General features: G+C 37.7%; 1 protein-coding gene across 3 annotated transcripts in view; it reads left to right on the top strand.

Moving 5' to 3' along the window:
• The window catches only part of LOC108972468 (rho GTPase-activating protein 26), a 204,393-nt gene that overhangs the window by 132,358 nt on the left and 47,489 nt on the right, over positions 1-24,546 (top strand). For all 3 annotated transcript variants that reach the window (XM_018939070.1, XM_018939069.1, XM_018939071.1), the window contains 2 exons: positions 22,780-22,937; positions 23,121-23,294. In XM_018939070.1, coding sequence (XP_018794615.1) covers positions 22,780-22,937; positions 23,121-23,294 — 332 coding nt within the window. The remainder of the gene's footprint in view (positions 1-22,779; positions 22,938-23,120; positions 23,295-24,546) is intronic.

Raw genomic sequence — 24,546 nt, 5'->3', positions numbered from 1 at the left:
TATATATTTACAGTAAATTCTCAAAACTTAGTTTTATAACATTGTTCTAACACTCCCCTTATTAATTAACCGTTAACATGGATTTTTTTCAAAATCTTTTTTTGGTCGCCTTTCGTTATTTGCTGGAGGTTATCTCCCACAATGCATAAATTTTTCTTCAACTCTGAGATTTTTTTTTAATATTTTTTATTTTTGTCTTAAAAGCTTGTTAATTTGGTATTTGCCTGCAAATATTGACAGCAACATGCCATAACCTTAAATTATTGCGATTTGCTAATTTGCTGGTTAAACCAGCAAGATGAAAGAACCAAATATGTATGTGAAGAGGGAATGAGAATTAACCCAGAACGACAAATTCATACACTCTTTTAAAATTTTGTCTTGAATTAGTAATACCAGAAACGCCCCTCTTACATTACGATTAGTTTTGCCTGAAACTTTCGACACAGTTTCACAAGCAGCCGACGACAGAAGATAAATCGCTTGCTATAAAATGCCAGCAGATGAAATCAACAACGCTTAACTAAAAAATAAATGCCAAAATAAGTTAATAAAAACGCCCACTTACTTATAGGGTGTTCGCAAACAGTAAATAAACATAAGTGAAAAGCCAAACAGCGATTAAATTAAGCACGGAAAACATGAAACATAAATAAATTAATGTTAAAACGCCATTTCAGTATTTTTGTATTTTCCAGTAACCCAATTTCATGTGATTTTTAACTGTCAGCAATCGGCTGACAGACGGGGGTTGGGGTGAGCCAACTACTTATCATTTATTTCTGCGGTTTCTGTGTCAATATTTCTTATTTGCCAAACGTTGTGGGCAGCGTTGAGGCGACGGGCTTTCGCGGCATGTTGTTGCTTTCACTCGGTCTGATATCATCAGCTGTTCTCCATCGCCTCCGCCACACCACGGGCACTGTATTTACATATTAGCGCCTCCTGACGTTTGTTTACCTCGCCGTCGTGTAAAATCGTTTTGATGCACAAGTTCCATTGAACTCGTGCGGTGTGATCGGCAGATGAGTCGTGTTGCCGGCGCGCCCCAATTTATGTAGTAAATACGTAAAGTCGGCAAAATGTTTTCTTTTGCTATTTGCTTGCCACAAATTTACTGTTGTTTGACGTTTCGTCGAATTGTGTGAATTAATTGATTTGCATTTCGTTTTGAGCAGCTTCTTAGTGTTCTTACAGAACACGTAGAGCATAGTACTTAAAGATAGAACAGATGCTCATACGAAAAAATTGAGTTTTTCCATTGTGCCCTCTTCTATATTACATATGGTCACAAAGGTCCAGTACTTTAAATAATTCCAGGCACTTGCTGGGCGCGAGTGAGGGGATGGGACCCCTGTCCACGTAGATGAAACCTTGGGCCTAGAACCTGGTTCTACAAATTGCTGCACAATCTAGCTCAGTTGTTCTGTAGTTTACTGTTCCATATCGCAAAACCGGCAGTTTGCGCAAGAGACCATGACCAAATGGGCAAGTGCTTCCTGAGCCTACAGTGCCCTGTTTAGAGCGCTACAAGGAGCCGGAATTCGTTTCCGGGGATGTTTGATTATATCTCTAAGCCTTGAAGGTTGTAGCCTGCCGATAGTAGCTTGGCATTATTGCTGGCAGTGCCGTTCTCCCCACTCCCCACTCCCTCCTTCGGGCGAAGCAACTCTTTAACGGTGGGGGTCTCCACCACAGTGCTACCCCTTTATGCCTCGGCCCCCAGATAAGGTGTACGTGGTTGCAAACTGATAGGCGGTTCAGCCTTCTTATGCACTCCTCCACTAATAGCGATTTGACTTCATAAACTGCGGTCGGTTTTAGTACCGTTTCACTACAACTGATCGTTAGCGATGTGCTGGTTGCGATGACGATTGTTTTCTGCACACTGACTTATAGCAAATCCGCTATCATACCCCCATACAGAACCCGGGTTGGGAATGCGACCATAAAGGAGATATGTATCTGTGCGTAGCCGCTCTGAATTGCTTTTTACTACCCCTTAAGAACTTATATGTAGTCAGAGACATGAAAAAATTGCAATTTTAAATAACTTTTTTTTGTCAATAAATTATTTTACTTTCCAAAAGTAAAAAACATCCACATCATCGTTTGGTGTTACAACGCTTTGTGAGTTTTGCGCGCTGCACATGTGACCTTCCAGTTTTGTATGCCAAGCTTCTTCATGTCTACCTCGAGTTCGTCAATCCATCTTGATCGCGATCTTCCTTTTGCTTTATTGATGGATGCTGTGGCCCGGTACTATTTTCGTCTGCGCTCTCTTGTCGTTACTTGGCCGAACCATCTTACTTGCTGCGCTTTCATAAGGCGTATCATATTTTCACCTATTATAAGCTTGTCTAGCTTATGATTTCACTTTATTTGGCACTCGTGTTTATCGCTTATTGGGACAGAGATTTTTCTTAGGGTCTCTCTTTCTAGTAGTACACTGGTCTAATAATGGTTTGGTATAGTGCCAGTTCATATTGGCAACAAGTAGTTTTGATTTGAAAACTTTGATTAAGGACGCGTGTAACCTATTGGCTGTTTGTATGCTCTCTTTGATACGCAGGCTCATTGTGTTATCGTTACTGAGTTGTAAGCCCAAAGGCTAGTAGGATTATGAGGCGATTATAAAATCTCTTCTATTCAACCATCATCCTCACCTACGCATCGGCGCGACCTCTCGATAACAAAAGAGGCTGTGATGACCCATAACAAAAGAGGATTCGAAAAGCGCAGTAGACAGCCGTTTGTGGGCGGCATAACCTTATTAGCAAACATGTATGTTGAAATGGCAATCACACAGTTTGATGCGCAGCTACCACATGGCTGGAGTTCGGCCTTGCCGCTGACAACCGACCCTAGCTAGCTTACTTTTATTTTTAAAAATTGATTGTAATATTTTAACAGTTGTTTGAACTTCGAACAGCATCAAGCACCCGCTTTCAATAATTTCAAATTTTTAATTGATAAAAAAGCTGCCTTAATTGAATTGTTCTTAAAATGAATTGCCCTTGACTCTGAAGTATTTTTGTTATGCTACATACTCGAGCATAAAACAGACGCCTTAGCGCTACTGAAATAAACGTTTATGCTTACGAAAACAGCTGTCCCTCTAGAGATGTATGCGCCATGCAGCTACCACTTAAGTGAAAATGAAAGAGCGCAGGCCTGCAAAGTACATCAAAAAACATTAGTAAGCAAGCACTAAGTTAACGCGCTTTCTTCACACTTTTCTCGCCCGAAAAGAGCGAATAAGTAAACACGCCTACCGCGGCCATTTAGTACACGCGTGTTAATTGACACCAATTCGACCGGAGCGCCGTCGTCAGCCTGAAATCAAGCCAGCACGCTGACGTGGAATATTTCTGAAATTCTGTTAATCGCTTATTGTCGCTTGTTTCAGCAGCTAGGCAAGTTTTGTCAACTGTTTTTAAGTTTTTTGCTTTTCGGATTTTGCCCGCAATCGCCTAATTGCCCCCATTTTTAAACTGCTCGATTTAGCGGTCGTAAACTCTGTGTTTTCACGCAAGTTTTGAGTTTTTTTTTTAAATAAAATTAAAGTTTTTTATTTTACTATTTGATTTTTCTTTTTTTTAAACAATGTTTTCTTTTCGTTGACTTATTGTCAAAGTGCTCACACGATCGCGCTTTGTTTTAATTGGCTTAGGCGCTCTCGTTCGATTACTACTTTCGAGGCTAATTGAGTGCGCGCTCGCGGCTAATTAAATCAAATTGAAATTCCGTTGCTGTCGATTTGTTAGGCAGGCTTTACATTCACGCATTCACTTATTTAATTATTTTTTGTGTTACTTTTTTATTCTTGATTTGCTGTTCATTAGCGTTGTTAAGTGCATTTAATGGTGATTTCTGTAAGCAAACTGCATTTGACGTTGATTGCTTTTCAAATTGTAGAATTTGTTACGAAAGCGGTGAAGGCGAGTCAGAAAAAAATATAACAATCAAAGTAGCTAAATGTTTCAAGATCACACTTGGAGACATAGACACGTGTCTAAAGTCAAAGAAATTATGGGAGTAAGTTGTCTCTCAGCAGTTCAAAGCGTGTTTCACGCTACAGAGGTTTAAAAAAAATGATCCATTGCGAGGATCGTTACCTTGTTTTTAAGAAATAAGGGGAATGTCTATCTTGCTGGCCAATCGATCGGTCCAAAATGTGAAATTTAAATTTGTTTACATTTTGTTGACGACTTTTGCTAAACATTTATGGATTAGTCTTTGACACTGTAATGACAAACACATATCGAAGTGTTCCCTCAATGAATCCATTAAGGTTGCCCTTCGTACCGAATGCGAAAATTTTGCTTGTTTGTATATACATAAAGCCAGAAACGGGCTCTATCGCAGAACAAAATTTGGCTCGAAAGAACTTTTCAAGAACACACAGAGTGAAGCGATGTCGCTTGGGTAGGTCGAGCGGCTTCAGTTCTTGCACAAGCTGTATTTGGATCGCTTTCAATGTCGACGTAAATTGCGCCAAGTCTTTACATACATACTTACGTCAGTCCGAGTTACTGTGAACGGCGCCGAATCGACACTCCACGGTCTTCGTGAATACTCTCAGCTACGGCTGTTATATTTTTTTCACTGCGTGCTGGAGGCGGTCTATTTGGTCGATTTCTTTTATAGTAGGAGGAAGCATCGATAGCCAGAGTACTTCCAACTCAAGACTTTCCCATTGAACCACAAGATAAGGTATAACTTCATGGGAGTGACAAGACATTTTATGTCTCCTCTATAGCACGAACGGACTGGCACTTATTCTGCTGTCGCTGCCGTAATATTGTCGTGATGGAAGTTGCCGCTTCGCGAACAGCTTTCAAAGGGCTAACACATAAGTGCAGTCAAATTCTTCACCATTAAACTACCATATAGTGCCGTTTCTAACTTTTCCCTTATGTTTCGAAACCGAGGACAATGGAAAAACCGAAGGAAAAATGTTCAGAGCCCTATCTTGACTCCGTATACATCGAATAATTCGGAAGGACGTGTTTTTGAAGCCTCTGAAGCACCCATACCCGCTTAATATTTGGGTCAGGTGGAAATACGGGTACCCATGTTGTCTACTTATCCACGTATGGATGTTAAGTATAGGTGTGTGGGTCCACCGTACCTTCGTTGAGGTTCGCCACCGTTGCTGCCATATAGTTGTGCTCTTGTTTCTCTCTTCTCTCTCTTTTGGATTTCCGTAATTGGCGCTGATAGTTCATATGAATAATCTCGAGAACTTGTCGCCCTGAATGTCTTCGGTCGAATATTATCCAATAATTAATCTCAAGATAGGTGATGGTGTTGCGAATAGTACGCGCAGTAGGCCGAATTATGTTGACCATAAATTGAGGGAAAAGCGCGAAACACATTCTCGATATGTGAACCGGTCTACGGAGAGGGGGCTTAGGGGTCAAAAAATCAATTTTCACTTTTTAGTTGATTCGGATGGAAGATTTCATTTCATGCGAAATGCGAAGACGATAATCAACAGAAACACTTACACAAATGTGATAACAGAACATGCGGAAAGAGAGACGAATGAAAACAAGACAACAGCAGCTGCGCGGTATTAGAGTAAACGTCACTTYTWCAGTGTTACTTTTTTAAATGTTCCACACTAGCAACTTACACGATGAACTATAATAATATTCCGACCAAAAACAATACTTACTGGACGTCCTTGAAGCCTCTGGAAAGGAGAACAATTAATGAGATAAGGAGAAACTGAGGAAACGAGTTGTTTATTTTTAACAGCTGTTCCCAGAAAACTAGTTTTCGCACGTTAGCTCCCTTTTCGTAGACCAGGTCACATATAATTACGACTTTTTGTAATAAAGTTGAGCGATTTGTGAACGTTGTTCAGGCGTAGGTCTTTCCAAATATTACTATACAAAAATAATCTGACAGCTCGGCACAACTCAGGCGCGTTCTGTCGTAAAAATGCTATTGAAACAAGTAAGGAAGGGCTAAGTTCGGGTGTCACCGAACATTTTATACTCTCGCATGATAAAGTGATAATTGAACCGATTTCACCCATATTTGGTACATGTCATCAGGGTGTTAAGAAAATATTATATACCAAATTTCATTGAATTCGGTCCAGTACTTCCTGAGATATGGTTTTTGGTCCATAAGTGGGCTACGCCACGCTCATTTTCAATTTTTAAAAAAGGCCTGGATGCAGCTTCCTTCTGGCATCTATTCCGTAAAATTTTGTGTTTCTGATGTTTTTTGTTAGTCGGTTAACGTACTTTTAGTAATTTTCAACATAACCTTTGTATGGAAGGTGGGCGTGGTTATTATCCGATTTCTTCCATTTTTGAACTCTATATGGAAATGCCTAAAAGAAACGACTCTATACAGTGTGGTTGACATAGCTATAGTAGTTTTTGAGATATGCACAAAAAAGTTACTAGGTTGCGGGGCCACGCCCACTTTTCCAAAAAAAATTACGTCCAAATATGCCCCTCCTTAGTGCGATCCTTTGTGCCAAATTTTAATATATTTATTTACGGCTTAGTTATGACATTTTATAGGTTTTCGGTTTCCGCCATTTTGTGGGCGTGACAGTTTGCCGATTTTGCCCATCTTCGAACTTAACCTTCTTATGGAGCCAAGAAATACGTGTGCCAAGCTTCATCATGATATCTCAATTTTTACTTTTAGTTACAGCTTGCACGGACGGACGGACAGACGGACGGACGGACAGACAGACAGACAGACAGACATCCGGATTTCAACTCTACTCGTCACCCTGATCACTTTGGTATATATAACCCTATATCTGACTCTTTYAGTTTTAGGACTTACAAACAACCGTTATGTGAACAAAACTATAATACTCTCTTTAGCAACTTTGTTGCGAGAGTATAAAAAGTACCTCTACTTGAATCATCCTTTATTGCCACCTCGAAATAATGTGCGACCTTAATGCGCGTCCTATTATTTTTCGTACTTTTATTACTTATATTTTTGTTGTACATGATGTTGTTTTTGTCATTTGCCTTCAACCACAAATTTCACCGAGTGTATGCACTTGCGATATGTTTCTAAAATACGCATCTTCCAGGTTGACAACTGACAAATGCTCGTACCGCCGCCATATAAATACATACATATGTACATATAATCAAACGGTTTATCATTTCGTGTCAATGATGGCGTTATGCAGCGTAACGCCAAGCTAAGAGTTATATAAAAGCAAAACGAAACGAAAACTCGCAATAAACAAATAAATTGTTCCGCAAAAAATTGCATTTACAACACAACAACGGTAATAAAAACAACAACAACAACAATATTAATAATAATAATAATATAGACCTCGCTCTTGTCAGTATGTCTATCCTTAGAGGAATGTCAAAGCTAAAACAAAATATAAGCAAATAGTACAGCAATAACATTCAGCGATTTGCTCTACCGACCGTCCTTCCGTTCGCCTCTCGGCCCCTGTGCTGGTTTTGCAAGCATGAAGCAACGGCTTCGCGGATGCATGTCGCGCCTTTTCAGGATGCCCTCAATTACTTTTCGACAAATGTTTGCTGCTGTTGTTGTTTTTGCTGTTGCATGTTGCGTGCCACATGATAAATGCCGCACAATTACTCACACATAAATAAATAAACACTGCAACAGTTAAAACAACAACAACTGCATGCAGAAACGCATATGCTACACAACAACAATAGCAACATCGACAACAGCAGCGTCATTTGTCCGTCCACTTGCGTATATTCGTAAATAAAATTTCGTTTCTTCGCTGAAGGAAACAAATTTGCCAAATTAATTTTACCGTAAATGGAGTTCCGCGGCATGGACAGACAACAATGCCCATGCAATTGACAGGCTAACAAATAGCTGACACAATTACTCGTTTGGCCGGTCGTTGGCAGAGAGGATGAGCTCGAGCGCCGATCGAATTGTTTGCTGATAAAAATGCAGGCGCGTAAAGCGAGAGCATAACATTAAGTGAGAAGCTGGCATAAGGAGGTACCAAGAATAATGTGGTCTCCTTCAGTTTTTATAACGAAAAAAGCTGGAGAGCGCATCAAAGTTCTAATGTAGGCTAATTTTTATACTCTCGCAACAAAGTTGCTAAAGAGAGTATTATAGTTTTGTGCACATAACGGTTGTTTGTAAGTCCTAAAACTAAAAGAGTCAGATATAGGGTTATATATACCAAAGTGATCAGGGTGACGAGTAGAGTTGAAATCCGGATGTCCGTTCGTCCGTGCAAGCTGTAACTAAAAGTAAAAATTGAGATATCATGATGAAACTTGGTACACGTATTTCTTGGCTCCATAAGAAGGTTAAGTTCGAAGATGGGCAAAATCGGCCCACTGTCACGCCCACAAAATGGCGAAAACCGAAAACCTATAAAGTGTCATAACTAAGCCTTAAATAAAGATATTAAAATGAAATTTGGCACAAAGGATCGCATTAGGGAGGGGCATATTTGGACGTACTTTTTTTTTGGAAAAGTGGGCGTGGCCCCGCAACCTACTAACTTTTTTGTACATATCTCAAAAACTACTATAGCTATGTCAACCAAACTCTATAGAGTCGTTTCTTTTAGGCATCTCCATATACTGTTCAAAAATGGAAGAAATCGGATAATAACCATGCCCACTTCCCATACAAAGGTTATGTTGAATATCAGTAAAAGTGCGTTAACCGACTAACAAAAAACGTCAGAAACACTAAATTTTACGGAAGAAAATGGGCGTGGCGTCGCCCACTTATGGACCAAAAACCATATCTCAGGATCTACTCGACCGATTTCAATGAAATTCGGTATATAATATTTTCTGAACACCTTGATGACATGTTCCAAATATGGGTGAAATCGGTTCACAACCACGGCTGAAATCTCGATTATCACTTTATCATGCGAGAGTGTAAAATGTTCGGTGCCAATCGAACTTAGCCCTTCCTTACTTATTCTTAGTTTTATTAGAGACTGCTTAAAGAATCACATTCCTCGCTTTTGAATGACGCTTCTTAATAGTATGTGTGTGAGAACTGTCATTAGATAAGTGTAATCGTCTCAATCTCAAATGATTTGTCTGAGTTTAGAGAGTCTAAAGTCAGAAGGTGAGAAAGCTACAAATCAAATGAATTGTCTGAGTGTAGGAGTCCCGATATGTGCTGCTTTAATTAAGGTATTCATATTTTTGTTGAAAAGAGAGAAAGATTAAGACATAGTTTTATTACACAAATTTATTTTGCGCGTTCAGAATAATATAACATTTTATTTCATCTGATCCAGGAAGGATTTTCACTATTATAAACACATTGTGACAAAGAAGTACCCGGAAATTGTAAATAAATCACAAAATATTGAACTATTCATCAACATTTATTTTGTCGCCAACACTTTTCATAATTAATTTTTTGGATGGCTTTCAGCTTCTTCAGCGAATTTTTTCTTATCTCTTCGTTCGACTGAAAACGGATTCGATTCCGATGATTGTTGATTTGTTTGCATGTCAAACTCATTAACCCATGTCTCCTTGGCAGTTATAATGCTTTCCATGAATTTGGTATCGGAATTCGCATTTGAAATAAATTCTTTGTTCAACATTTTTATCCATTGTAAAACACTCCTTGAGATGTACCGATTTAAACAGCTGCAGCAGCTTGACAGATCACGCTCATATTGTACACCGTAATTAAGGACAGTTCTACCAACTTAGCAACATACTTCTTTTTTGAAAAGTCATTTACCCGATGAAACTAAATACGGGGTGCTTTTTTGCAACAATGTATACTTAAAATAGGTTAAAGCAGCTTTAAATTGCCACCTAATTTAGTCGATTAGCTAATTTTCTATATTTAAAAAAGTTGCTAAATATCTTAATCTTTACGCATATTTCTACCTGAATATTTCTGTATAGGGTATACTAAGTTTGCCGCGAAGTTTTTGGCATCCAGTAAGTAAGATATCTTTATAAGGTTCATTAATATAACATATAATGACCAGCGCGACAATCTCAGTCGATTTAGGTACACAATGAGTCGTTGTCTGTGAAAACGCAAACTAGTCCCTCATTTTTTAGATATCGAACTGAGATTTCGGAAACGTCCTTTTCTCTCATTTGTCAGAACTCCCGATACCTCATATATGTAGGTGCCATACAGACCGAATAAAAATTGTTTTATTCGACAAAATATCTTAACGGAACTTAGCATGGATTATTGTCCGAAGCAATGGTAAAATCGCCAAACAAATTAGTCAGATCGGACCACTATAGCATATACAGAGTTTGTCCGGGAAGTAATAGGTCTGAGTTCCGATACCTCATATATGTAGGTGCCATACAGACCAAAATAAAATTTTTTTATTCGACATAATATCTTAACGAAACTTAGCATGGATTATTGTCCAAAGCAATGGTAAAATTGCCAAACAAATTAGTCAGATCGGACTGCTATAGCATATACAGAGTTTGTCCGGGAAGTAATAGGTCTGAGTCGATTTAAAAAACTTTATTGAATAAATTGTTACAATTATTTAAAAACTTTCAAAATAGGCTCCATCAGCATCGATGGCCTTGAAAGCCAAGGTGCATACTGTTTAGACCTTTCAAACTTCTCTGTCGCAAATTTACCGAGTTTCACACAAAATTTAATCGCGTACCTCTGCTCCAACGAACGCTGTATTTTCGGCTTGCACCACTCACAGAAACACATCCTGACTCTCCAGGTGCTCGAAAATAACTGACCAGCCGTTCGTTTACCGAATCCAGTCGCTCCGAAGTACAGTCGCGGCGGAAGAAAATCTGTCCCATTACTTTCCGGACAAACCCTGTAGCTGCCATACAAACTTAAAGGAATATATCGGTAGATGCATCAAACCGTTGAATAAAGTGATACTTATACATTTTTCGAAAAAAATATAAATAAAGAAATATATCAATTGAGTCAAGCTAAAATGTCTGAAATATTATTTATCATTTATAAGAAAAACTTACGTAAGATTCGCAATTTACCGGAAACAATTCACTATACATTCACTACCAACATCGCCTCATTTAAATAGAATTAACTGTAAACAAATTATGATGCTACAACGGTGAATCGTGTAAGATTTACACGATAAAAAATTGCAAAAATCACGAACTGGCAGCCCAACTAATTAAGAACAAATTAAAATGCACGTGCAAAGCACTTAAAGCCGTGATTGCTATGAAAAATGCAGACAGGTAGGAAACACATGAATGAATACGGTACTAGGGTGGGCAAAAAAACACTTTTAATTTATCTGCAAAAGATTCCACACAAGAACATTGATAGTGATCGTTCAGTTTGTATGACAGCTATGTGCTATAGTGACTGGATCTGAACGATTTCTTCGGGGATTGCACCGTTGCCTCGAACACTTACTCATGCCAAATTTCGTGAAGATTCGTTGAAAAGAGTTTAGAGAGTTGTAAAAGAGTTTTTCATACAAGAACTTGATTTCGGTAGATAGGTTTGTATGGCCACTGTAGTATAGGTGCCATATTGGCGGTTCTGACAAATGAGCAGGTTCTTGGATAGAAAAGGAGGAAAGGCAATTTCCTTATCGATACCTCAAAAACCGAGCGCTTTTTGCCAAAATCAACTCGTCCAAAAGTTATTTGAGATTAAAGTCTAACCTTAAATCGTAGAAAATATTTTTTTAATTCATTCACAAAATAATGCTTCAAAATCGCAAAATAGTGATACTAAGTGCTTAAACCGTTACCCAAACTTGTCGTCAATTTGGACGATATTTTCCAGGCAGCCAATGATAAAAAAATTAAATTTTATTTTTGCCCCAGCCTAGTGTTAGTGCATAATATACAAATTAATCTTCACACTCACCAAGAATAAACAGCTTGCACAGCTGAATTGTAATTAAACAGCTTGAGTGAATAACTCACTGGCAGTTAAGTCGATCGAGCCGTCAGTTGACGGAGAGCTGAGTGATCAGGTAAACATGCGTTCGTGTGTGTGTGCGTGCATCTAAGTATATAGTATACCTACTACTCATCCGATATTGGTATATGTAGACAAACACTAAATTGTTTTCTTATTAACTTTTGGTTCTTTTGGGTTTTCCACAGCTCCTTGCCTCCCCTTGGATTCCACTGTCATCTCGAAGTGACTTCCAGCCCGCACTCTGAGTAAAATGTTAATAACTGACACTTCCCCTTAACCTAAGGTAGTAACGTGTGCTATTAAATGACCACAATTTGAATTTCATTCCACGCAAATAAACGCTTGAGCGATGAGCGCCAAGTAAATATGAAAATTAATAATGGAAATAACAGCAATAGACCTTTCCATATAAGATATATTATGTATGTATATGGTTTTGTGATTTTTCGTGCGGAAATTGATGCTTGAATTTGGAGAGGGTGATCTTACGGAGGCGGCACAATAAGTTCGAGTGTTTTTTTTTTGTTTATAATCCCCTTTTGCACGAAAAACTCAGCTACCAAGAGAATTTTTTTCTTGTAGGTAAGAGTCAAGAGCTCGACCTATATGAGAGGCTTAGTAGCATGCTCGAATAGAAAATTGTAATAAAAGTTGGTTTTCCTGTATCGATAAGGCCCTAACAGCACAAATCTGCTTAGGCGTTTCATTTCTGCCAGCTAATTTAATTAGTAAGAATAGTTAAAACTCATATACATCCAGAATTAACGCCATTTGAACAATGATGTGTCGAAACACCTTCAATTATTAAATGTGGTTGGTTTAAAAGGAAGGCGCCAAAGCATCAGACCGCAGGCGGCTGCTATTCAATAGGCTAATACCTGAGGTGCTCCTCTGATGTGCATTACTTCAAAGCACACGTGAAAGAGCTAAGAATGTGCTGCTCCCGCGCGAACTAACACGTATCCTACTCGTATCCTTCTTTTTCTATAAGACTAGATACCCAGATATTAATCCAGTTGCCTACTGAGCGTCTAGTTATTGCCTACTTGTTCTACTTAACCCATGAAGACTTAGTATTGACTCTACGGCTACACTTCATTGCCATTGGCTGTCCATTAGAAGGTTTATAAATTGCTAGTTAGAGCAGAAGCCCATGTTACTATGTCATCAATTTCGGCCTGAAAGCTTGTGTGAGCTGCCTTCTGTGTATGAATTACTGCAGAAGAAGCCCGCTTGCGTTTCTATTCCATCCTTTAATGCGCCAAGGAATATAAAGGTGTCGCCATTGGTATTGTCGATCATAGAATCTTTACTTAATAATGATAACTTTGTGTTTAATTCCTCATGGATTTCCTTATCTTGATTGTTGCATTGTTAATTCCGCCCGAGCTCATTAAAGTTCTGAAGGAAAGGAGCTTCCAGAGTGAGCTCATGAAAAGTATATGGTGAAGGCCGGATTGCTTCCGTTCTGGCTTAGTATTTTCAGGAAACAATATACAATATATGGAATTTATTTTACTTTTAAAAGCATTCGTTCACGAGAATAAATCCATATCTATACAGCACGAATCATTACACAATACTGCGACTCCAGTTAGGAGGAGAGAGCGCATCACTTTCGACTATTTTCGTCGTAAACTGAACGAGCCACCCTCGTGCCGGACACACGTCAATGAAAGTGAGGGTGAAGCACACATAATTTGCGCGCGGTGGCAACTCTTACATGAGGAAGTAATTCATGTATTTATTTGTTTTGTTCGTGTTGATATTGTGGTTTTTGTCTACGACTTAATTACCGCAGTGCTTGTAAAAAGTGACCTTGAATACGTTTGCTGTGGAGAATTTTATGTGAGAAACTAGAGAATGTGGTGGAAAACACGTACAAGTTTACAAAGCAAATCGAATTAAGAGATCAACAAGCAGATATGGCAACAAGTGTTCATATATGCATGAAAATATGGAGCTTTAGAGATACCTACAAGCTTACCACCATAAATATGGTATTCACACATTTTGCATTAGCATAAGAATCGTCGAAGAATTCCTTACAGAAATAACAGGTGATTCGAATTTGTATTTGTGTGACGCTTATCGGCTCATTATAGAATATTTATTGACGCTTTTAACGCTGTCGAATTGTTATACATGAAGTCAGCGTATGGAAGCTCAGCAAAACTTTCACTTAAAAGCTTCTTATAAACGCTTTGGTGCTGTCAGACTTAATTATGCGGCAATAAAGCGATGACTTGGTGATCAAAAGAAAGTTGTGCGTCGATCAAGCAGCCGATTTGTGTTGTTGTGATTGAAAATTGTGGAAGCCGCAGCTGTCAGCTGCGATGCGTGAGTCAAAGGTGCGTGCGTCGTTCAATTAATAAGCTCAATTTGTAGACAGCGGCGAAAAAGCCCGGTTTCGTGAAATTTTTCTTCTTCTTTGTTTGATAATATTGAATTTCTTATACTCTCGCTGCATGTTGCTGGGGAGTATTATAGTTTTGCTCAACAATAGACCAGGGTCGATAAAGTTTAAATGCAGATAAAATCATTGTTGGATGAAATACATTGGAAAGGGAAAATAAATCAACAAAAATAGGTAAATGGCTGCTCTCGGTTGAGGAAGAGTTTGTAGAACGGATTTTTGAATTTTTAAGTTAAAAAAGTTAAGTTGAGAAAGAAAGTTAGTTAAGTTGATTTCCGGCAAAACTTCAAGCCATATTGAAAAAAGTTCAACGGCAAAGTTGTGGGTAATAAGAAGATCTACAACTTTTGTATTGCCGCCAATTTCAAATAACCTAAAAATATATGTAAAAAATCTTTCTTTTCCAATAGGTTCGAGCCACCATCATTTTTTTTCCACTTTTGACTTTTGACCATTTTTATAGGCTACAGCACTGGCCTTCTAATGGTTTTTTGTATATCTAAAACTAATCTAGAAAGTTAGGTATACTATATACAAACGATTATAATCTGCCTATCTCTTCTCCCGCCCGCCTGTGCATGCTGTAACTTGACTAAATTGATAAAACTTGGCACATTTATTCTGTGGCATCACCAAAAAATCAATACTGTACATAGGTACCGCTCTTAAAAACCTGGGCGTGGTCCCTAATTAACATTAATGGGCATAACTCACAAACGACAAAAGCTTTATTATTCAAAAGAATTCAGAATAAATCTAATAAACCTACAGGGTGACTGATGAATTTTGCTACATTAAGAAACTCAAATAGTTTTTTTTTTAGTGTATGGAATTCATTTTTCTTTTATTCATGTTAAAGCTCATTCATTTTTATTAAATATAGTTTAATTAATTTTAAAAATAATGTAATTTAAATGCCCCCCTCCCCCTGCTCGTTGATGCGGCATCGTACCAAAAAGTTGTTCATTATTGCTTGAAAAGTTGAGACAGGAATAGCCGCAATTGTTTCTCGAATGGATTGCCTTAATGCATTCAAATTTATTGGTTTTGCTTTGGACTTCCTTGCAATCACCCCACAAGAAAAGGCCAGGTGCAGTAAGTTCAGGCGACCTGGGTGGTCAACGGAATGTGGAGTTTCTGGATATCAGCTTACTGGGAAATTTTCGTCGCAATTCTGTCATAWYAGGTTGGGCTATGTGAGGAGCTGCACCATCTTGCTGAAACCACATAGAGTTGAAAGAAATTCTCATTCGGCGTAATTCTGAATAGAAARACTCTCTCAACATGCTCAGGTAACCTCTCAACATGCTCAGGTAACGGTATCCAGTAATCTCATTCGGTGTGACCGTTTTCTTCGAAGAAGTAGAGCCCGACAATGCAGCGTGATGAAACTGCACACCACACTGTGACACGAAGTGGATGCAATTCCGTCKCATGGAGTATCTGTGGGTTGAAAGCACTCCATATTCGACAATTTTGTTTGTTCATGTTGCCTTTTAAATCGAAATGGGCCTCGTCAGACATGAAAAGACAGTTCAACATGTTTCCATCCTCTTCCACCATTTGAAGCATCTTCTGGCAAAATTCCAAGCGAATCGGCAAGTCTGCAGCGTTCAGTTTGTTGGCCATTTGAATTTTATATGGGAATAAGTCCAAATCTTTGTGCGTAATTGACTGCAATGACTGTCTGCTTACACCCATTTGAGCAGATAAGCTTCTTGTCGAAACACGTGGATTGTTTTGTATGGCAGCAGCTATAGCAGCGATTGTTTCCTCCGTTCGAACTGAAGGGTTTCGATGGTAAGGTCTTCTGTTAACTGTCCCATGCTCGGAAAAATTATTTACAAGTCTCATTATGGTCCATCTGCTCGGAGGATTGCCGCCAAACGTGCGCCTATACTCTCTTTGAACCGAAAYTACGGACTCCAGTGCATGATAGCGGCGGACAATCCAAATTCTTGTTTCAGTGTCCCAGTTATCCATTTTTGTTAAATGCAAAAGTCAATCTGCAAACTAAAAAAAAAAATANTGATAGCGGCGGACAATCCAAATTCTTGTTTCAGTGTCCCAGTTATCCATTTTTGTTAAATGCAAAAGTCAATCTGCAAACTAAAAAAAAAAATAAAAATTAACCAGATTCATTAAATAGAAAAAAAAGTTATTTAATATTTTTTTGGTAGCGGCTTTCATCAGCCACCCTGTTTTCGATGCGAGACGACTTCATAGCAGACACGAGTGATAGTTGGACAATGGGTGTGGCATCCTTAGGTGAAGTTCTGTACCTCAGGAACTGCTCTCGAAATTTTTTTAAACAATTCTTCAAACACACCTACTTTTCATATATAACAATTTTTAATTCCAATTGATTCTTTCATATTACAGTTTATAAATCGAGACTCTGTCAGACTGATCATATTGAAAATTAATTTTGAAGAATTACTGCCTTTTAGGTATTCCATCTCACGCCTGCAATTTTTCGAAATTGAGCTGTAACTTTTCAAGGCCCCATATACCAAATAGGTGGGTTCTAGATATAGGCAGACCGTTATAGATCAGTCAATGTGTGTTTAGTATTATTGCAATTCGGAGAGAATATTTTTATGATAACGGCAAGCCTTGGTCGGATAAAAATGCGGATCCGTTCTGATTACGCAGCCATGACTGTCCTGTGTGTCAGGTATCTCAATAAAACTCATGGCTCATCTATTTCTGCTAATGATGTGTAACGTGCGATTTCAGCCGAACTTAGCGCCACCTTACTTCTTCCATTTCGTTTTCTGGTTGTCTCTTTCTTGTTCTGCTACATTTTCTTTGACTAATTTGCTCCGTCGATTTCGCGCATTAAAGTGTTGTGACCCGTGGCTTCTGCATGCCGACGAGATCAACGCACGATTAGCTTTTAACAACAACAAAAACAAAAGAAGACAACAGCAACAACAAGAACAACACGTCGCATAACATCACATAAGATAAGAAAAGGTTTTGTTTAAGCGTTTTATTGCCGATTTCACAAGAACAGCATCTCAACACAAAGCACAGCAGCGCTAAAAGAAGAACGAGAAAAAACTGAAAAAAAAAACAAATTATGAAAGGAAATAAAAAGCAGATTTGTAGGTAAAAAGCGCCGCAATCAAGAACGGCTTGAAAGCGCAACCTACCAAATTAGGTCAGCAAAACAATCTCACCTGGGCCGCTGTCGCACTGCCGCTCAGCTGCTCTGCGCTACCCCGTAACACAGCGCTTTGTGCGCAACGCTTACAAATATACTCACTTATACTTATATGATGTTGCTTTTTTTTTTCTTCATTCTCTGCATTTATGTTAGTTTATAGACATGTGTATGTGCTCATATGTATTCGCGTAAGTAGGTTCTACGCTGCTTGTCCGTCCGCTGTTGCTTTTCATTACTCTGCGAGCCGAGAGACTTTCTTTGCGTCGAATAAAAGGCTTGCTTGCCATATAAGACACAAGAGGTGATTCGTCATATACAGGGTATGCTGAACTACTTTGTTTTTTAATTCTCAATAATATGCCATCAAAAATAAACTGAACTCATTCCCTCGTCAAGTTCACTTGCCAAATTATGTCAAATACGGCACAATATATTACTTGTACCAGATTTTTTTTTCTAGCTTATGAAGTCACTTTTAAACACACTTTTTCAAAAAAAGTTGCTAGAAAATACACCTTTTTTCAAGAAATATATTATTTTGCGTTAAAAAAGAAATAAATTATTTTCGTGAAAGTTTTGGTTAAAACCGGAATCGAGAAGGACACAATGTCATTTGATGCGAAGGTTGAAAAATCAGTTTTTTAGCATAACCTTGAACTTTTAACGAAGAGTTGCATAAAAAAATTAAGATTGAAGATCTTTATCTCAAATGATATTTTTTCCACTTTCGTTCTTCCACATAATTTAGCTTTTTATCTAGAACTCCTAACGAAAAACAATACAACGAGCACGCTAAACTTCGTAAGGGGTTAGGTGTGGCAGCAATTCGTCTTCAAGAAAATGTTTTCCAGATCGTTTCAAAGGAATGTGCTTAAAGAAGAGTTACTTAACTAAACTAAAGTAACCTAAGTTGACTTTTAACTTATCATACTCTAGAAACTCGATGTTAAAGCACCCTGTTTCGCATACACATATAGTATGTTTGTATGTATGTGTGTATTTATATTGCAGGCGATCTCGAGTTTTTGCGAAATCCAAGCATGCGCGTAATTACTTCTAGGCCTCATATAATTATTTCCATTATGTGTAGTCAGTCGCTAATAATAGTAGTGTAGAGGTTGGCAATTTTTAAGAGAATTGTCTTGCTGTAAAATTTCTAATAAAATTTGCCATTTCTATAGATCTGCTAGGTAAAAGTGTTTATGAGGACATATATGTATACATATATTTATATATATGCATATTAACTATAGCATCGCTATAAATATTATTTATTTATTTATAAAAACGTGAAACAATAATACAATTACTTTTCCACGAAAAAAGGAACACTGGCTGCCAGGACCTTCGGCACATAAATATCAAACTGATATTAAGATTTCATTGCAAATAGTTTTTTTTATCTAAAATTTTAAATTAAATATCTATGCATCTCAAAGCTTTACTGCAGGCTCAAACAACTTTTAAAAATATCCAGCAGGTGAACCAGGTATTCAGAAACCCCTGCCTACCATTGTAAAACACCTTTTTTTTTTGACAAAATTTACTTACTTTATTCATTATACATTGATTATAGCGACCTTACAACTTTTCGATGCCATTTTTGTAGTATGATTTGTCCTTTGCTCTAAAATAAGAACAGTGGTGTAGCTACAACTTCGGACGCCCGGGGCCAAGGATGTTCTGCCGCCCCCCTTTCTCTACCTACCTATAAGTTCGAATAAAAGTAAATTTTTATAAAATATCTTCGATATTAAGTATATAAAATTTAGGAACTAGAAGCTGCGCAAATTCTGAAGTTCCAAAATTCTCACAATACGGTTTTGGAGAAAATTGATAGTAAATTTACAAGAAATAGTATTAAAAGCCATAGAAAAAAAACCCATTTTCGCCCTGTATCTTGTACACTTTTGACACAATTTGCAGGAATTTTTACTTGAATTGGAGTTTTTAAATACCATTTTTGAAAATTTGTAGAAATACAAGTATTTGTGCGTCGCACTTCTGCTTTTTTGGGCGGAAATTCTCGAACCTTTTGACAAAGTTCAAAGAAAGTTACAAGAAAAAATAATCACTGTCACTCATGTATTGGGAAAACTGCAAATTTTGGTGGATAAACTGAATGACTGGAGGACCAGTTAGTGCGTCTAAACAATAGTCAAAGCCAAAAATAAGTGCGAACAGTGGGGTGTTACTATTATCAAGAGAATTCGGAAGAAGCAAAATATGCCTGGGGAAATATCTGAAAATGCTGGTTTGAATTCAGAAGAAGAAATGCGACGCCGTGTGATCGAAAAATCAATGGAAATATCCACCCGTTTCACAAATTTGGAAAAGCTTAATGACCGTTTTGGTTTTCTTTGGATTTTGGAACAAATTATAGAACTAACCAGAGACTCATTCAATGACAAACTCGTCGAAATTAAAGAAAAATGCGAGCAACCAACCTGCCGAATCCTATCCAGATGACTTGGATAGTGAAGATTTATTTAGTGACATCCAATAAGTCCTACTTTTATTAAAGAGAGCGACGAAAAACGAAGAATAAATTGGATTTTCGCCAGAAAAAGTTTTATTATACATTTCTTCAATGGAACTGGAAGCCTACACGGCGTTAGCGACAGCTTTAAGAATACTACTCACTATACCTGTATAAGTTGCATCTTGTGAAAGATCTTTTAGCAAACTTAAATTGATCAAATCTAACTTGAGATCGACCATGAGTCAGAGTAGACTGTCCAATCTTGCGATTCTCTCAATAGAATGTGAAACTGCTTCAACTTTAAATTACAATGATATGATATGAGATTTTGCAGCGATCAAAGCTAGAAAAGTGTATCTTTAAGTTCTATCACTATTTTTAAGAAAGGTGTAAGCCAAAAGATATAAGACAAATTCAAGGGCTGAAGAGTATTCGAGTAAAAATTAATATTTTCATTGTTATTCAGATTATACATTGCGTACACCCACTTTTATAATAAATTTTGTAAAAAAATTTGTTGAAGTATTTTCTGAATATTAAAAAACAGCGAAGACGTGCGCCCGGGGTGACGGCCCCCTTCGCCCCCTCCCTAGCTACGCCACTGGATAGGCCTCAGAGTCGACGGCCAGCACTTCATTCGAGGAAAATTTTTTCCCAGGAAGCAATCTTTTAAAATCTGAGAACAAGAAATGGTCACTGGGTGTCAGACCTGTACATTACGGTGGGTGCGGAAGCAATTCGAAGCCCATCGTTTTCACTGACTTGTGTCACAGTACATTGTCTTGGTAAAACAACACTTTCTTTTTCTTGAAATGCGGCGTTTTTGGGCGATTTTCTCCGTGAAACGGACCAAGGCATGTAAACGGTGTTGATGGTCCGTCTTTCTTCAAGGTAGTCAATAAAAATTATTCTAAAATATACCATAACCTTGTGAGCCGACTGTTGCGTTTTTCCACGCTTTGGAACGGCTTCATCATGTGCAGTCCACTTGAATGACTGTCGATTGGACTTTTGTGTGAAAAGATAACAATCTCCTATTCTCAAAATAGCTCATTATAACACATATTTACTAGATACTGTGGGTGTGTAATTCGTGTAGAACTTTGACTATATTTGCCTACTTTGCAGAGTTGAACACAATCTTCAAGGTAACTAGAGCACAACATTTTTTTGTGCCACCTTTCCATCTTGCGCCAATAGTGGATCTCTTTTTTATCCAGCCGTATTGTCTCTCTAATGATCCTCCGGCTTTTTGGTTTGCTAACTCCAAGCGGTTGCTTAGTATGCTTTCGTAAACTTTTCCAATCGTGTCGAAAATACACAAAGGTCGATAAAATGACGCTTCTCCAGGTGGCTCTTTAGTCTTTGTGAGTAGATCCAAACGCTGTATCTTCCAGTGGTCGGGGAACACTTCTTCTTTTATAAATGCGTTGTACATTTTTATAAATTCACTGGGTTTTATACTCATGACATCCTTTAGACCTCTATTGGGTACGTCATCTATACCAGACTACTCTTCACATAAAGGATGCGCTATTAAGCTGCTGGGACTTAAACTTTTTTAAATTTGGCATGCAAATTTTGTACGCAGTTCGCCTGATTCTTTTGCTGCCGGTAATAGCTGACTATATTTCGGCGTGTAATGAAATAATTATATAATTAAAGCCAAAACAATTACTTACAATACCACGATTTCCTTCATTAGACAAACCCTTTTACTTTATGAAAGAGCACTTTAGATAATGAGTATATAAAACCCTCATATTTATAAAAAACAATTTTTATATATAAAAATCTTCTGATCGTGTGTTTGTAAATGAACTGCTCCTAAACGGCTGGACCGATTTTGATGAAATTTTTTTTGTGTGTTCAAGGAGATTCGAGAATGGTTTAGATTCATAATTTGATCCACCGGCAAATTTTTTTTGAAACTAATTTTTCATTTTTAATTAATTGGTAATTTTGGAATGTCTTACATTGGATCCGATAGACTGCGCCACCAACGCAATATCCAATATTCAAACCTTAAAAGGCGACATCTGTGGAGTTTTCATAATGTGTGTGTTCATAAGTAATAAATTGAGTGATTCAGTACATCTATAGGTAGACATGACATTTTTTCATATCTGCTAACTATTGGAGAGAACAAGAATGCATAACAAGCGATGTCAAGGCTTTGCGGATACTTTGTGAGATTATGGGCGAAGGACGCAAATGCATTCATAACAAACCACACGCGATATCTATAATAAAAATATAGCGGCATAACTGAATTGTTGATAAAAAGGTCTACTATAATTTGAGATATACAGCAATCTTTTCGAAGCATTGCACAGAGTAGTGCAATATTTAAACGGTAACGATGAAGTATACATATATCTCACACTGATCTTTCCTAAAAAATAATAAAATTGCTAAATATTGGGAATGCCATAACCTTGCCAGCCGATTTTTTGTCATGCCACGCAAGAGAACCGTTTCATAATATGCAGTTCACTAGACTAACTGTCGACTCGTCTCAATTGATTTCACTGGTGCACAGCCCAAATTCAATTTTCCTCCAAAAACCAGTGCTTTCTTAACGCATGAAATGCTTTTTGATTAATTTTTTTTGTAAACTAACACAAGTTGCTTTACCAAAAATGCGATATCTCCTTAACTAATAGTTATAATCTAAATAAAAGAAATCATATAGATGATACTAGTTGTACTACCTATGTATCAGCCACAGTAAAACGTGGACGGGTCCGCTAGTACACTTGTAATTAATCCAAATTCTTTCTCTCACTTTTGCAGTACTTTCCACCCGCATGAAACAATTGGCCCACTTAATGGACGATTTCAATTTCGAATGCATTGGCACAGCGCAAACAGATGACGAGAATGTCATTTGCGAAAGTCTGAAACATTTCGCCGCCATAATTGGAACCATCGAAGATGAGCGAGAAAAAATGGTGAGTAAACAGCAATTAAGTGAAATTTATATGAGCGCGGACAGACCATAAATTTTAGGTTATATTAGCCGGAAAACTAAACACTTAGCTGCTGAAACTTTTTTAATAATATGCGCCAACTAAGTCTTTATATATGTATGTGCATGTGTATTCAACTAATGGCATTTCTGCACAATTTCACAGCTGACGTTGGCGGATCAACACATCATTATGCCGCTGGAGGAGTTTCGGAAGAAACATATTGGCGGCGTGAAGGAGAACAAGAAAAAGTTCGACAAGAAGACGGAGAAATTTTGCCAAACACAAGAACGTTTCCTGAATATGTCAACAAAAAAGCCCGAGAACACGATACAAGAGGTGAGTCTGTCGTACTGCTATGCATGTGTGTATAAGTGTGCGCGTGCGAGTTCGCAATGGCGGAAATAAGTTTAAGCGATTTTAGTGGTAAAGTTGGGGTTGTGTGTGTATGAATTGCAGAATTTATTAAAAATGCTGTTAAGTTGAGTTTGTGGAATTTATTTTTTGCTTTTTGTGCTCAACCGGTTATGCCAAAGAAGCTGCTACTATTTCGGAAAGTAAATAGTTTTCTGTGAGCACTGCGAAAAATCCCGTGGTGGAGCAAGATATTGGGACTAAGCAACAAAAAAAATATATGTATATGTGTATATAAGCGTAAATAATGTATTTTAAGCCGGGTCTTCATATAAAGTTTTATTGTTTTAAGTACAAATTTTGACTGACTGACTGATGGAATCCCGACGTCATTTTTATCTGTGAAGTAGAGACGGCGGAGTTTCCATTGGAGCACGGTGCAACACTTTTATCAATTTTTTTTTCCGCGAGAGTTCACTATATTCATGCTGGAACCCGGTTTTTTCTCTACGATCCTGATTTTTATAACATCTCAATTCAAAAATGTGGAACTGAACCTTTCTGAACTTTAAAATGTTTGTTGGTAGAATATTAATTTGGATTTTATCAATCCTTATTTCTTACATTGTCGAGTTTTTTTTCTCCACAAAATTTTCCACTTTCTAGAATATCGAACACTTCATTCTACCTAAAAATGAGCAGAAAGAAAGAACGCAAACTCTTAGCACAGGGTTTCAAGGTACGGCTTGGCCTTCAACAGTTCATCAATTAAACATAGTTTCATGTAGTTTTGTGTATTGATATAAAATTTTTGCAAAAGCAGGACGCACAACTTTCTGCGGTGAATCCTTTGCGACCTAGAGCACTTAAAAATTAGCTGCTCAACCCTCCCTGTCTGTATTGTATGCTATATTCATTTGATTTAAATCGCTCGTAAATAAAATAAGTATCTTTAAGGATGCCAGAAAGCCTTCTTAGAACCCCTTCCAACCGAGTCTTTAAATAACTGAATTTCTAAATCATAGAATTGGACCAAAACTGTCTTTTTGAACTATTCCACCGAACTGAAATTTTGCATGCGTCCTTTTCTCTTCAAGCTGTTGCTCAGTTAATCGAACTGCCGATTTGGGACCACTATAGCATATAGCTGCCATACAAATTGAACGCTCGGAATCAAGTGCTTGTATGAACAAGTTTTTTTTATTTAACCAGATAACTTTACGAAATTTGGCGTAGA

Source organism: Bactrocera latifrons, unplaced genomic scaffold (assembly GCF_001853355.1).
Source record: "Bactrocera latifrons isolate USDA-ARS-PBARC rearing strain unplaced genomic scaffold, ASM185335v1 scaffold_4, whole genome shotgun sequence".
Lineage (NCBI taxonomy): Eukaryota > Metazoa > Arthropoda > Insecta > Diptera > Tephritidae > Bactrocera > Bactrocera latifrons.
Note: the sequence above shows the minus strand (reverse complement) of the source record. Positions and strands in the feature narration are given on the sequence as shown.